Below are 12,343 nucleotides of genomic sequence, written 5' to 3' on the forward strand. Positions count from 1 at the left end.
TCTTACAGTGGCCCCAGCCCAGTGGTCTCCGTGCCCTGCAGCGCTTTTTGGGCTTCGCCAATTATTATCGGAAGTTCATCAGGGACTTTTCTATGCTAGCCAAGCCTCTCACGGATCTGACCAGGAAGGGCAGTAATTTTTAGGTCTGGCCGCTCGAGGCCATCCGAGCTTTTGAGGCTCTAAAGTCCGCCTTTGTGTCGGCTCCGATTCTGTCGCATCCCAACCCTGGGTTGCCCTTTGTCCTCGAGGTGGACGCGTCTGAGACGGGAGTAGGCGCCCTTCTGTCTCAGCGTAGAACACCAGAGGGTCCTCTGCTTCCTTGTGGGTTTTACTCCCGGAAACTGTCTTCCGCGGAGTGCAACTATCAGATTGGTGACAGGGAGTTATTGGCCATCGTGCAGGCCCTTAAAGAATGGAGGCACTTGCTCGAGGGTTCGGTGGTTCCGGTTCTCATCCTGACGGACCACAAGAATCTGACCTACCTTTCTGAGGCCAAGAGATTGACACCACGTCAGGCCAGATGGGCTCTGTTCTTGTCACGTTTTAATTACGTGGTCTCCTACCTACCCGGTTCCAAGAACATCAGAGCGGATGCCTTATCACGGCAGTACTCCGAGCTGTCCGGGGAGGAGTCGATTCCGACTTCGGTCATACCTCCGAATCAGATCCTGGCCGCCATTCGCACCAGCCTGACCTCTCCCCTGGGTGAGCAGATTTTGGCGGCTCAATCTGGTGCTCCCTCTGGGAGACCCAACGGCAGGTGTTTTGTGCCTGAGGAGTTGCGCACTCGGTTGTTGCGAACCTACCATAACTCCAAGGCCGCGGGGCATCCTGGAAAGAATCAGCTGTCCTGGGCTGTTTCACGTCTGTTCTGGTGGCCTTCTCTACGTTCCGACATCGCCGCATATGTAGCGGCATGCTCCGTTTGTGCCCAGAGTAAGTCCCCTCGGCACCTTCCGTTGGGCCTTTTGCAACCCATAGCCACCGGGGAGCGCCCATGGTCACACCTGGGGATGGATTTCATTGTGGACCTCCCTGCATCCCGAGGCCATACGGTCATTCTCATGATTGTGGATCGGTTTTCCAAAATGTGCCACTGTGTTCCTCTCAAGAAGTTACCCTCTGCACAAGAGTTGGCCACGATTTTCGCCAGGGAGGTCTTCCGGTTGCACGGTTTGCCCAAGGAGATTGTGTCGGATCGGGGGAGTCAGTTTGTGTCCAGGTTCTGGCGCGCCTTTTGCTCCCAGTTGGGGATTCATCTCTCTTTCTCCTCGGCCTACCACCCTCAGTCCAATGGGGCCGCAGAACGATCCAATCAGGCCTTGGAGCAATTCCTTCGTTGCTATGTCTCCGATCACCAAGACAATTGGGTTGACCTCCTGCCTTGGGCTGAGTTTGCCAGGAACACGGCGGTGAACTCTTCCTCTGGGACGTCTCCCTTCATGGCCAATTATGGGTTCCAACCTGCCGTGTTACCGGAGGTATTCTCTCCCCAGGATATTCCGGCTGTGGAGGATCACCTTTTCGTCCTACGTGCTTCTTGGGTACAGATCCAGAGGTCCCTTGAGGTCTCTGCGCAGCGCCAGAGACTCCAGGCTGATCGCAGACGAGCGCCCGCTCCTTCCTACCAGGTTGGAGACCGTGTATGGTTGTCCACCCGCAACCTCAACCTTCGAGTGCCCACTCCCAAGCTGGCGCCTCGCTTTGTTGGTCCCTTCCGAGTGCTTCGCAGGGTAAACCCGGTAGCCTATGCCCTTGCGCTTCCTCCTGGCATGCGGATCTCCAACGTGTTTCATGTCTCCCTGTTGAAGCCATTGGTGTGTAATCGTTTCACTTCCTCGGTTCCTCGGCCCCGTCCGGTCCAAGTGGGCAATCGTGAGGAATATGAGGTGAGCAATATCCTGGACTCACGCCTGGTCCGCGGTCGGTTGCAGTTTTTGGTCCATTGGCGTGGTTATGGTCCAGAGGAGCGTTCCTGGGTTCCCTCCGCAGATGTCCATGCTCCTGCTTTGCTCCGAGCCTTCCACGCACGCTTCCCTCAGAAACCGTTCCTTACTCCGCGGAGGAGGGGCCCTTGAGGGGGAGGTACTGTCATGGTCTTACCTTCTTACTGTTCTCCTTCGTTTGACATGTGCTGGCGGCCATCTTGGTTTCTGGGTTTCTTGTAGCCTCCCACCCTGCGGCTTCTCCTTCCCACTGGGAGGAGCTGGATGCCTAGCTCATATATATAGGAGGTCTGTGGCTTCAGTTCCTTGCTTGGTCCTCCTGTGTTCAAATGCTTCTAAGACTGCTGCTGCTTCTGGTTCCTGATCCTGGCCTCGTCTGACTACCCCGTTGGTTCCTGATCCTGGCTTCGTCTGACTACCCTGCTGGTTTCTGATCCAGGCTTCGTCTGACTACCCTTCTGGTTCCTGACCTCTGTCTACACAAGACCCTGCTTCGGTTTAGCCATCCGTTTGGACTTTTGCTTACAGCTTGATTTTCAATAAAGCCTTCTTATTTCCACTTATCTCTTGTTGTACGTCTGGTTCATGGTTCCATGACACCTTGTTAATGGCTGTATCAAACAGCACTTGTACCCCAATAACAAGAACGCTTTGCTGGAATTAGACCTGTATAATGGCAATTTGTATCCCCAGTCAGTCAGTGCAGCAAGGTGTAATAGGATTGTTCCTATTACCCAGTCTGTAACTTCCCCTACTGAACCCTATTCAACATAAATGCTATTGAATGATTCCTCCCCATCCTTTACCTACGCCTTGAATATTCTTTCCCTGCACTTGTAAATATTTTTTATCACAATAAAGTTTTTTCTAGCACTGTCCCTAGCGCCTGCTGACGTTTCTCCCTGCACTAAGTACACTGGAAAATGGCAGAATCTAGGAGGGCTAAAGCTATTTATAGGGCTGTGACATCACAGGGCTGGCTGGCTGCTGATTGGCTGCATGCATGGCATTATGAGTGATCCCGCCTTCCCATTGTTCCTTGCTCCATGTTCTCACACGTGCAGCAGCCATTTTAGAAAAAAATGTAATTCGTTACCACAAAGCATTGGGAAATTTGGATTCGGTGCAAAATGAATTTTTCCTACAATTCAGACCAAATTACACTTCATCAATTTCGATTCGCTTCTTCGAACAGTTACCTTTGTTCATTGATCTGACTTGTTTCATTTCCACCACCATAGAAATGAGAGATTGTGCCAGATCAGTTACTCTTTCGATGTCCACCTGCTGAAATTGGCACCTTTTTCTTTAACCTTCACTCTGGGTAATCGCATTGAAATCTTGATAAAAACTGAACTTCCAGATTTAGTTTAAAAGCTTAATCGTGTACAAATGCCATGGTTCTTAATGTACAATTCTACTTACTGTGTATCGCCATAGACCACCAATGTCATCACTTTTCTCAAAGCATGTGGGTTCAAGACCATCTTCCAGGCAACATTTAATGGCTGCAAGTCCACTGCAACCTGCACCAATTATAGCCACTGTCTTAGCCATAGTGTTCTGAAAATAAAGAAATACAGCAAATTCTTTAATGAATAGTTTACGCATTTGTACCCGTAATATAGTGAACTTTAACATACTAACAGGGGAGTCTAATAAAGCCTAACCCTGGTAAATGTAAAGTTATACTGTGAAAAACCACTTGGTAAAATTGACATGCAAAGGAATTTATGGCTACCATATGCAGTTATGTATGTTCCATGCAACCATACATGACTGTATACTGTCCTCCATGACTGTGTACTGTGCCATATTTGATTGTAGAAAGGAGTTTTGTCCCCTAAAAATAGGTTGAACTTGATTACTTTTTGACTTTTTTTGGTTACTAATATGGTAAACTAGTCACAACGCTGACATTATCCAGTGCTACACACAGAATGCATTTCCTGATATGGTTCCTATGTTCACAAGGAGGGGAACAATGCATATTAGAATAACTTTTAAAGGGATCTACTTAACCTGTCAATACAATTAGGGTGACACTTATTTAAGGTCCTATGCCTGATGTAGAAAAGTTTGCCACTTTTTATCATCTTATGCCATGTTTTCCCCTTTTGTTAAAAAATATTAAAATTAAAGGATGAGGGTGTGAAGGGCAGAGCCTTAAAAGATTTAAGACTACTTACACCAGTTTTCTGGTTCAGGTTGCATCTGAAATGTATGCCAGCTACTGGAGTATGGAACTGCAGATCACGCCACCACAAACTAGATCAAGGCATGTCAGTTGATAAATTCCCTCTTATTGAACTTTGGTTTGATTGTAATTCAGCCAAGAAGATCATTCGGGAGGGGATTGGTGACTCAGTTGTCATACTGTGGATGGCATAGATGAACATTTTTCTTGAAATTCGCTTTAAGTTCAATTTGCATGAGTCAATAGTCAGATTCGATTTGGGTCTGAAGTTCAACCTGAATTGAAAGTGCCTCAATTGCCATGAAAAGTCAAACATACCAATCTGAGTTCTCCTAGGACTGTATCTAACCCCTTTCAAGCTCTTTAAAAGGGTTTTCTATTACTTTAATACTGATGATGACCTATTCTATGGATAGGTCCTCAGTATCTGATCATTGGGGGTCCAGGACACCCTCCAATCAGCTGTTTGAGAAGGCAGCGTCACTTCTGTGAGTGTTGCGGCCTTCTCACAGCTTAGGCTACTTTCACACTGGCGTTTCTGGGTCCGCTTGTGAGATCTGTTTCAGGGCTCTCACAAGCGGCCCAAAACAGATCAGTTCAGCCCCAATGCATTCTGAATAAATAAGGTTCCGTTCAGAATGCATCAATTTGGCTGCGTTTAGTCTCCGTTGCGCCTGTATTCCGCTTTTGAGACAGACACTAAAACGCAGCTTGCAGCGTTTTGTTGTCCGCCTGACGATGCAGAGCCAAACGGATCCGTCCTGACTTACAATGTAAGTCAATGTCGACGGATCCGTTTTCACTGACACAATATGGTGCAATTGAAAACGGATCTGATCCCCCATTGACTTTCAATGTAAGTCAGGACGGATCCGTATTGACTTAGACTTTTTTTTAAATAAAAATGCAAACGGATCCGTTATGAATGGATACAAGCGTTTGCATTATCGGTGCGGATCAGTCTGTGCGGATACAAGACGGATCCGCACCGAACGCAGGTGTGAAAGTAGCCATACCAAATACATTGCCGAACATTATATAGCAGCTGTGCTTGGTATCATGCTCAACCCCATTTATTTAAATGAGGCTGAGCTGCGCCTAGATCACGTGACCGATGAACGTGTAATCACTGATCTAGGAAAGGCTTATAGAAGAATGCAGCGTTAGGGATCGCAGAGTTCACAGTTATGAGCTAAACTGCTAATTACTTATTTTTCATTTTATAAGATGCAGTGCATCTTATAAAGCGAATACTAGTGGACGCTTCCATTATGCAAGCGCTCACTAGTCTGCAGGAGGTGGGGGAGAGAAGAGCTGTCATGGCTCTTTTCTCCCCATCTCTTTGGTTTCCTCCAGGCTGTGCTCAGAGTTGTGCTACCTGGGCAGTTTCTTCTCCTGCATGGGATGCCTCTCCTCCAGATCCAGCAGCAAGACCCTCCCCCAGCAATCCAGAAGTGAGCTGAGGACTGGACAGTGGGCAGGGCTACAAGCTGTACACAGCAGAAACCTGCAGGACCTTTGGTGATGTCACAGTCACCTGCTCAAAGTCCTTCAGCCAAGCAGGGCACAGGAGTAGGACTGAAGTGGGTGTGGAGAGGGTAAGTGTCATCAATGTGATGTGTGTGCAGTGACCTCGGGCCCACAAGGCTGGGCCTGGGGAATCTCTTGCCCCTTAGGAGATTTCTACAAAATATGTCCCTCTTATAGAGCAAGTAAACGTGACGCCAGCTGCGGTTAAGCAGCGGACGCACAAGGCTCCCTTTTGTAGATGGTAATACTGATACCCAGGGTAGGATTTCCAGAGTGGTGCAGGGTGACCTACAGTCTCTGCAGATGTTATATACATGTGTCATGGTGTTCCTACCTGGATATCTGTGGATCCCAAACATGGTGTGGTCCGAAGCAGTGCAAAAGGGTAAGTGAACTTGGATGGGGAATACGTAGAATAGATGGAGTCCATACTTTGTAGTAACGTTGAACAGTTGCTTTTACTAGGCATGAACTGGTAATCCAAACAGTTTACAAACAATATCTTGGTCATCAGCAGGTATTGGCTTAACTCATGGCACGTCATCCATGCGCATGGGGCGCTCTGACGTCATTCTGGAGCGCCCCGGGAGCCGCGCGGACTGTAAGTATACCGCTCCCCCGCTCCTACTATGGCAACCAGGACTTTAATAGCGTCCTGGGTGCCATAGTAACACTGAAAGCATTTTGAAGACGGATCCGTCTTCAAATGCTTTCAGTACACTTGCGTTTTTCCGGATCCGGCGTGTAATTCGGGCAAGTGGAGTACACGCCGGATCCGGACAACGCAAGTGTGAAAGAGGCCTAAGAGCGGCATTTTAGAGGCTGGCCTTAATAACCCCTTGCCCTGACGGTGGATCAACTGAAGTTATGAAGAGGTGCCGGCCCCGAATCCACCGCCAGCCTAAATGTAAGCCAGTTTTGTTGCTGGCTTAAATTTAGACCATTTTCTATGCCTAAAACTGGTGTACAAAATGATAAATGAGACGGGTATGCCGACACATCGCCTTCCACGCCCCGCCCATTTTTTAGTCCTTGTGTGAGCGGTGAAAAGTCGCAGATAAATGCGAGGAAATTGGCGTATATCCCATAGTAAAGTACTCCCGAGTTTTTTTGTTTTTTTGAATCACCTCCTGACTTTGGCATCAAAAACTACATAAAAAAACAAAATGTGAAAACTCAGCCTTAGGGCTCATGCACACGGCTGTTGCCCGGCCATGGCCATATTGTGGCCCGCATACAGCGTGTCCGCAATACACAGGCACCGGCCGTATGCACCCCACATCACGGATGCAGACCCATTCACTTGAATGGGTCTGCAATCCGGGAGATGCAGTGCGGAACGGAGGCACAGATCTGAACCCCACGGAAGCACTATGGAGTGCCTCCGCACCGCAAAAAATTAGGACTTGCACTACCGGCATGCGGCGACCCCACAGTTGGTGCCTGTGCATTGTGGACCGCAATTTTCAGTCCACAACACGGGACCAGCCAGCACATGGTTGTGTGCATGAGCCCTTAAAGTCTAAGCTGCTAACAAATAACCATGGCAAACATTAGTACTAATACAGATCAACGCAAAGGAGCCACAAACATATCACTATCATTTGATGACAACACCATCAAATGTGGTTAAAATCTCACAAAATAAAGCATTTTTAAAAGGTAAAAATACAGAGGTGATTTTCAAGACCTTACCTTAGTTGCTTGCTTGTTGAGGTTGGTCTGTCAACACAATGAATGCCTTCCTCTTTGAATTGTAAAAGCACATTATTTGATTCTATCTTCTATAGCTCTTGTACACCATCTAGTGCATATAATGTGAAATCATTTTAAGGCTTCGTTCACATCACCGTTCAGCCTTTCCGTAGGAGAATGGAAAGCACGGAAAAGGCACATAAGTGAGCCGAACAGAGCCTAAGGACCCCATAGACTATAAATACAGATTGAGGGGTGCGATATACCTACTTCCACAAAATATTGATTAAGAGGGTTCTATATACCTGTTTTCACAAAATACAGATTAAGGGGTTTGATATACCTGCTTCCACATAATACAGATTAAGGGGTGCAATATTCTTGCTACCACCAAATATTGATTAAGGGGTTCTATATACCTGCTTCCACAAAATACTGATTGAGGGGTGCAATATACCTTCTTCCACAAAATACTGATTGAGGGGTGTGCTATACCTGCTTCCACAAATTACTTATTGAGAGGTGCAATATACCTGCTTCCACAAAATAAAGATTGAGGGGTGCGATATACCTGCTTCCACCAAATATTGATTAAGGGGTTCTATATACCTGCTTCCACAAAATACTGATTGAGGGGTTCTATATACCTGCTTCCACAAAATACAGATTGAGGGGAGTGATATACCTGCTTTTACAAAATACTGATTAAGGGGTTTGATATACCTGCTTCCAAAATATACAGATTTAGGGGTGCAATGTACAAACCGGATTCCCAAAAAGTTGGGACACTAAACAAATTGTGAATAAAAACTGAATGCAATGATATGGAGATGGCAAATGTCAATATTTTATTTGTAATAGAACGTAGATGACAGATCAAACATTTAATCCGAGTAAATGTATCATTTTAAAGGAAAAATACGTTGATTCAAATTTTCACGGTGTCAACAAATCCCCAAAAAGTTGGGACAAGTAGCAATAAGAGGCTGGAAAAAGTTAATTTGAGCATAACGAAGAGCTGGAAGACCAATTAACACTAACTAGGTCAATTGGCAACATGATTGGGTATAAAAAGAGCTTCTCAGAGTGGCAGTGTCTCTCAGAAGCCAAGATGGGTAGAGGATCACCAATTCCCACAATGTTGCGCAGAAAGATAGTGGAGCAATATCAGAAAGGTGTTACCCAGCGAAAAATTGCAAATACTTTGCATCTATCATCAACTGTGCATAACATCATCCGAAGATTCAGAGAATCTGGAACAATCTCTGTGCGTAAGGGTCAAGGCCGTAAAACCATACTGGATGCCCGTGATCTCCGGGCCCTTAAACGGCACTGCACCACAAACAGGAATGCTGCTGTAAAGGAAATCACAGAATGGGAAGATGCCACACAGTGGTGAAAATGGCCTTGCCCCAACTTTCTTGGGATTTGTTGACACCATGAAATTCTGATTCAGCATATTTTTCCCTTAAAATTGCGAAAAGGCACGTGGGAGACTCCCAAAATGTATGGAGGAAGGTGCTCTGTTCTGATAAGATTAAAATTGAACTTTTCGGCCTTCAAAGAAAACGCTATGTCTGGTGCAAACCCAACACATCACATCACCCAAAGAACACCATCCCCACAGTGAAAGATGTGGTGGCAGCATCATGATGTGGGGATGTTTTTCAGCAGCCGGGACTGGGAAACTGGTCAGAGTTGAGGGAAAGGTGTATGGTGCTAATACATGGACATTCTTGAGCAAAACCTGTACCACTCTGTGCGTGATTTGAGGCTAGGACAGAGGTTCCCAAACACACTGCTAAAGCAACACTTGAGTGTTTTAAGGGGGAAACATGTAAGGCTACATGCACACGACATCTTGGCAATCTTTTCTCTCTTTATTGAGCAAGACCTGCCGAAGGACTTGCGATCTACATGGTGACTTAACCACGTGGGAGCGCGCAGTGACGTCATCACGTACCTTTAGCAGGTCCCGTTCTGGGAAGAGAGAAGAGACTGCTGCAGCGTGAGCAAGTGGATAAGGTGAGTTTTTGGGGGGTTTTGGGGCTGTGGGACTCCATGGGGGCATCTATAAACCACGGGGGACATTATAAAGCTAGGGGCCCAAAAAATAAAAACACACTCTATGGGTTACATTATTTAAGATGGGGCCCTACATTGGGGGCATTATTAAACCTAGGAGCAGTTAAAAAAGATTATATACACCCTGGGGGACATTTATTTAGCTGGGGGCCTACATGGGGGACATTATTTTAGCTGGGGGCCTACTATCCTGTGGGTGTTCTCAGAAGGGTGGGTCTAGAAATAACTGCTAATCAAATTTATCAATTTTTCATGAAAAACTGATCAAAAATGGACGCAAAATGGATATAAAAAATGTACACACGGCTAGGAAATGGATGCACACACTGATGCAAAATGGCCATGAAAAACTGACAGTGTGTCAGTTTTTAACAGCATGAGGCCTAAATGTGTTGGAATGGCCTAGTCAAAGCCCAGATCTCAATCCAATAGAAAATCTGTGGTCAGACTTAAAGATTGCTGTTGACAAGCGCAAACCATCCAACTTGAAGGAGCAGGAGCAGTTTTACAAGTAGGAATGGGTAAAAATCACAGTAGTAAGATGTGGCAAGCTTATAGAGACATATCCAAAGCGACTTGGAGCTGTGATTGCTGCAAAAAGTGGCTCTACAAAGTATTGACTTTAGGGGGGTGAATAGTTATGCACATTGGCTTTTTCTGTTATTTTGACCTATTTGTTGTTTGCTTCACAATAAAAAAAAAAAAAAACATATTTAACATTCTGGGCATATTATGTAAATGAAATTATGCAAATCCTCAAACAATCCATGTTAATTCCAGGTTGTCAGACACAAAAATACAAAAAAAGTCAAGGGGGGGGGGCGATTTTGCAAAGCACTGTACATTTTTTTTATCTCTAGCCACATAGTCACACCCCTGTCTCACTCCTCTGCCTCTCATTATGGTGGCGTATGAACCGCATTCACCATAATGACCTTCTAATTAGAGTTGAGCGAACACCTGGATGTTCGGGTTCGAGAAGTTCGGCCGAATTTCCCGGAAATGTTCGGGTTCGGGATCCGAACCCGACCCGAACTTCGTCCCGAACCCGAACCACATTGAAGTCAATGGGGACCCGAACTTTTCGGCACTAAAAAAGCTGTAAAACAGCCCAGGAAAGAGGGCTGCAAAAGGCAGCAACATGTAGGTAAATCCCCTGCAAACAAATGTGGATAGGGAAATGAATTAAAATAAAAATAAAATAAATAAAAATTAACCAATATCAATTGGAGAGAGGTCCCATAGCAGAGAATCTGGCTTCACGTCACCCACCACTGTAACAGTCCATTGTCAGATATTTAATCCCAGGCACCCAGGCAGAGGAGAGAGGTCCCTTAACAGAGAATCTGGCTTCATGTCAGCAGAGAATCAGTTTGCATGTCATAGCAGAGAATCAGGCTTCACGTCAGCAACCACTGTAACAGTCCATTGTCATATATTTAGGCCCAGGCACCCAGGCAGAGGAGAGAGGTCCCGTAACAGAGAATCAGGCTTCGTGTCAGCAGAGAATCAGTCTGCATGTCATAGCAGAGAATCAGGCTTCACGTCAGCCACCACTGTAACAGTCCATTGTCATATATTTAGGGCCAGGCACCCAGGCAGAGGAGAGAGGTCACGTAACAGAGAATCTGGCTTCATGTCAGCAGAGAATCAGTTTGCATGTCATAGCAGAGAATCAGGCTTCACGTCAGCCACCACTGTAACAGTCCATTGTCATATATTTAGGCCCAGGCACCCAGGCAGAGGAGAGAGGTCCCATAGCAGAGAATCTGGCTTCACGTCACCCACCACTGTAACAGTCCATTGTCAGATATTTAATCCCAGGCACCCAGGCAGAGGAGAGAGGTCCCTTAACAGAGAATCTGGCTTCATGTCAGCAGAGAATCAGTTTGCATGTCATAGCAGAGAATCAGGCTTCACGTCAGCAACCACTGTAACAGTCCATTGTCATATATTTAGGCCCAGGCACCCAGGCAGAGGAGAGAGGTCCCGTAACAGAGAATCTGGCTTCGTGTCAGCAGAGAATCAGTCTGCATGTCATAGCAGAGAATCAGGCTTCACGTCAGCCACCACTGTAACAGTCCATTGTCATATATCTAGGCCCAGGCAACCAGGCAGAGGAGAGAGGTCCCGTAACAGAGAATCTGGCTTCATGTCAGCAGAGAATCAGTCTGCATGTCATAGCAGAGAATCAGGCTTCACGTCAGCCACCACTGTAACAGTCCATTGTCATATATTTAGGGCCAGGCACCCAGGCAGAGGAGAGAGGTCACGTAACAGAGAATCTGGCTTCATGTCAGCAGAGAATCAGTTTGCATGTCATAGCAGAGAATCAGGCTTCACGTCAGCCACCACTGTAACAGTCCATTGTCATATATTTAGGCCCAGGCACCCAGGCAGAGGAGAGAGGTCCCGTAACAGAGAATCTGGCTTCATGTCAGCAAAGAATCAGTTTGCATGTCATAGCAGAGAATCAGGCTTCACGTCAGCCACCACTGTAACAGTCCATTGTCATATATTTAGGCCAAGGCACCCAGGCAGAGGAGAGAGGTCCCGTAACAGAGAATCTGGCTTTATGTCAGCAGAGAATCAGTCTGCATGTCATAGCAGAGAATCAGGCTTCACGTCAGCCAACATTGGAACAGTCCATTGGCATATATTTAGGCCCAGGCACCCAGGCAGAGGAGAGAGGTCCCGTAACAGAGAATCTGGATTCATGTCAGCAGAGAATCAGTTTGCATGTCATAGCAGAGAATCAGGCTTCACGTCAGCCACCACTGTAACAGTCCATTGTCATATATTTAGGCCCAGGCACCCAGGCAGAGGAGAGAGGTCCCTTAACAGAGAATCTGGCTTCATGTCAGCAGAGAATCAGTCTGCATGTCATAGC

The 12,343-nt window shown here is 46.5% G+C and overlaps 1 protein-coding gene across 3 annotated transcripts in view; it reads right to left on the reverse strand.

The window, feature by feature from the left end:
* LOC122943764 (dimethylaniline monooxygenase [N-oxide-forming] 2-like) overlaps positions 1 to 7,395 on the reverse strand; it is a 111,591-nt gene extending 104,196 nt beyond the window's left edge. Inside the window, exons 1-2 of one of the 3 annotated variants that reach the window (XM_044301773.1) lie at positions 7,369 to 7,395; positions 3,372 to 3,509 (exon numbers count right to left, since the gene is read on the reverse strand). In XM_044301773.1, coding sequence (XP_044157708.1) covers positions 3,372 to 3,503 — 132 coding nt within the window. In that variant the 5' untranslated portion in view covers positions 3,504 to 3,509; positions 7,369 to 7,395. Of the gene's footprint in view, positions 1 to 3,371; positions 3,510 to 4,135; positions 4,220 to 6,007; positions 6,140 to 7,368 lie in introns of those variants that run through there. The other 2 variants (XM_044301771.1, XM_044301772.1) reach the window with 2 other exon arrangements.
* Between the last annotated feature and the right edge of the window lie 4,948 nt (positions 7,396 to 12,343).

Source organism: Bufo gargarizans, chromosome 7 (genome assembly GCF_014858855.1).
Source record: "Bufo gargarizans isolate SCDJY-AF-19 chromosome 7, ASM1485885v1, whole genome shotgun sequence".
NCBI classification, from domain to species: Eukaryota; Metazoa; Chordata; class Amphibia; order Anura; family Bufonidae; genus Bufo; species Bufo gargarizans.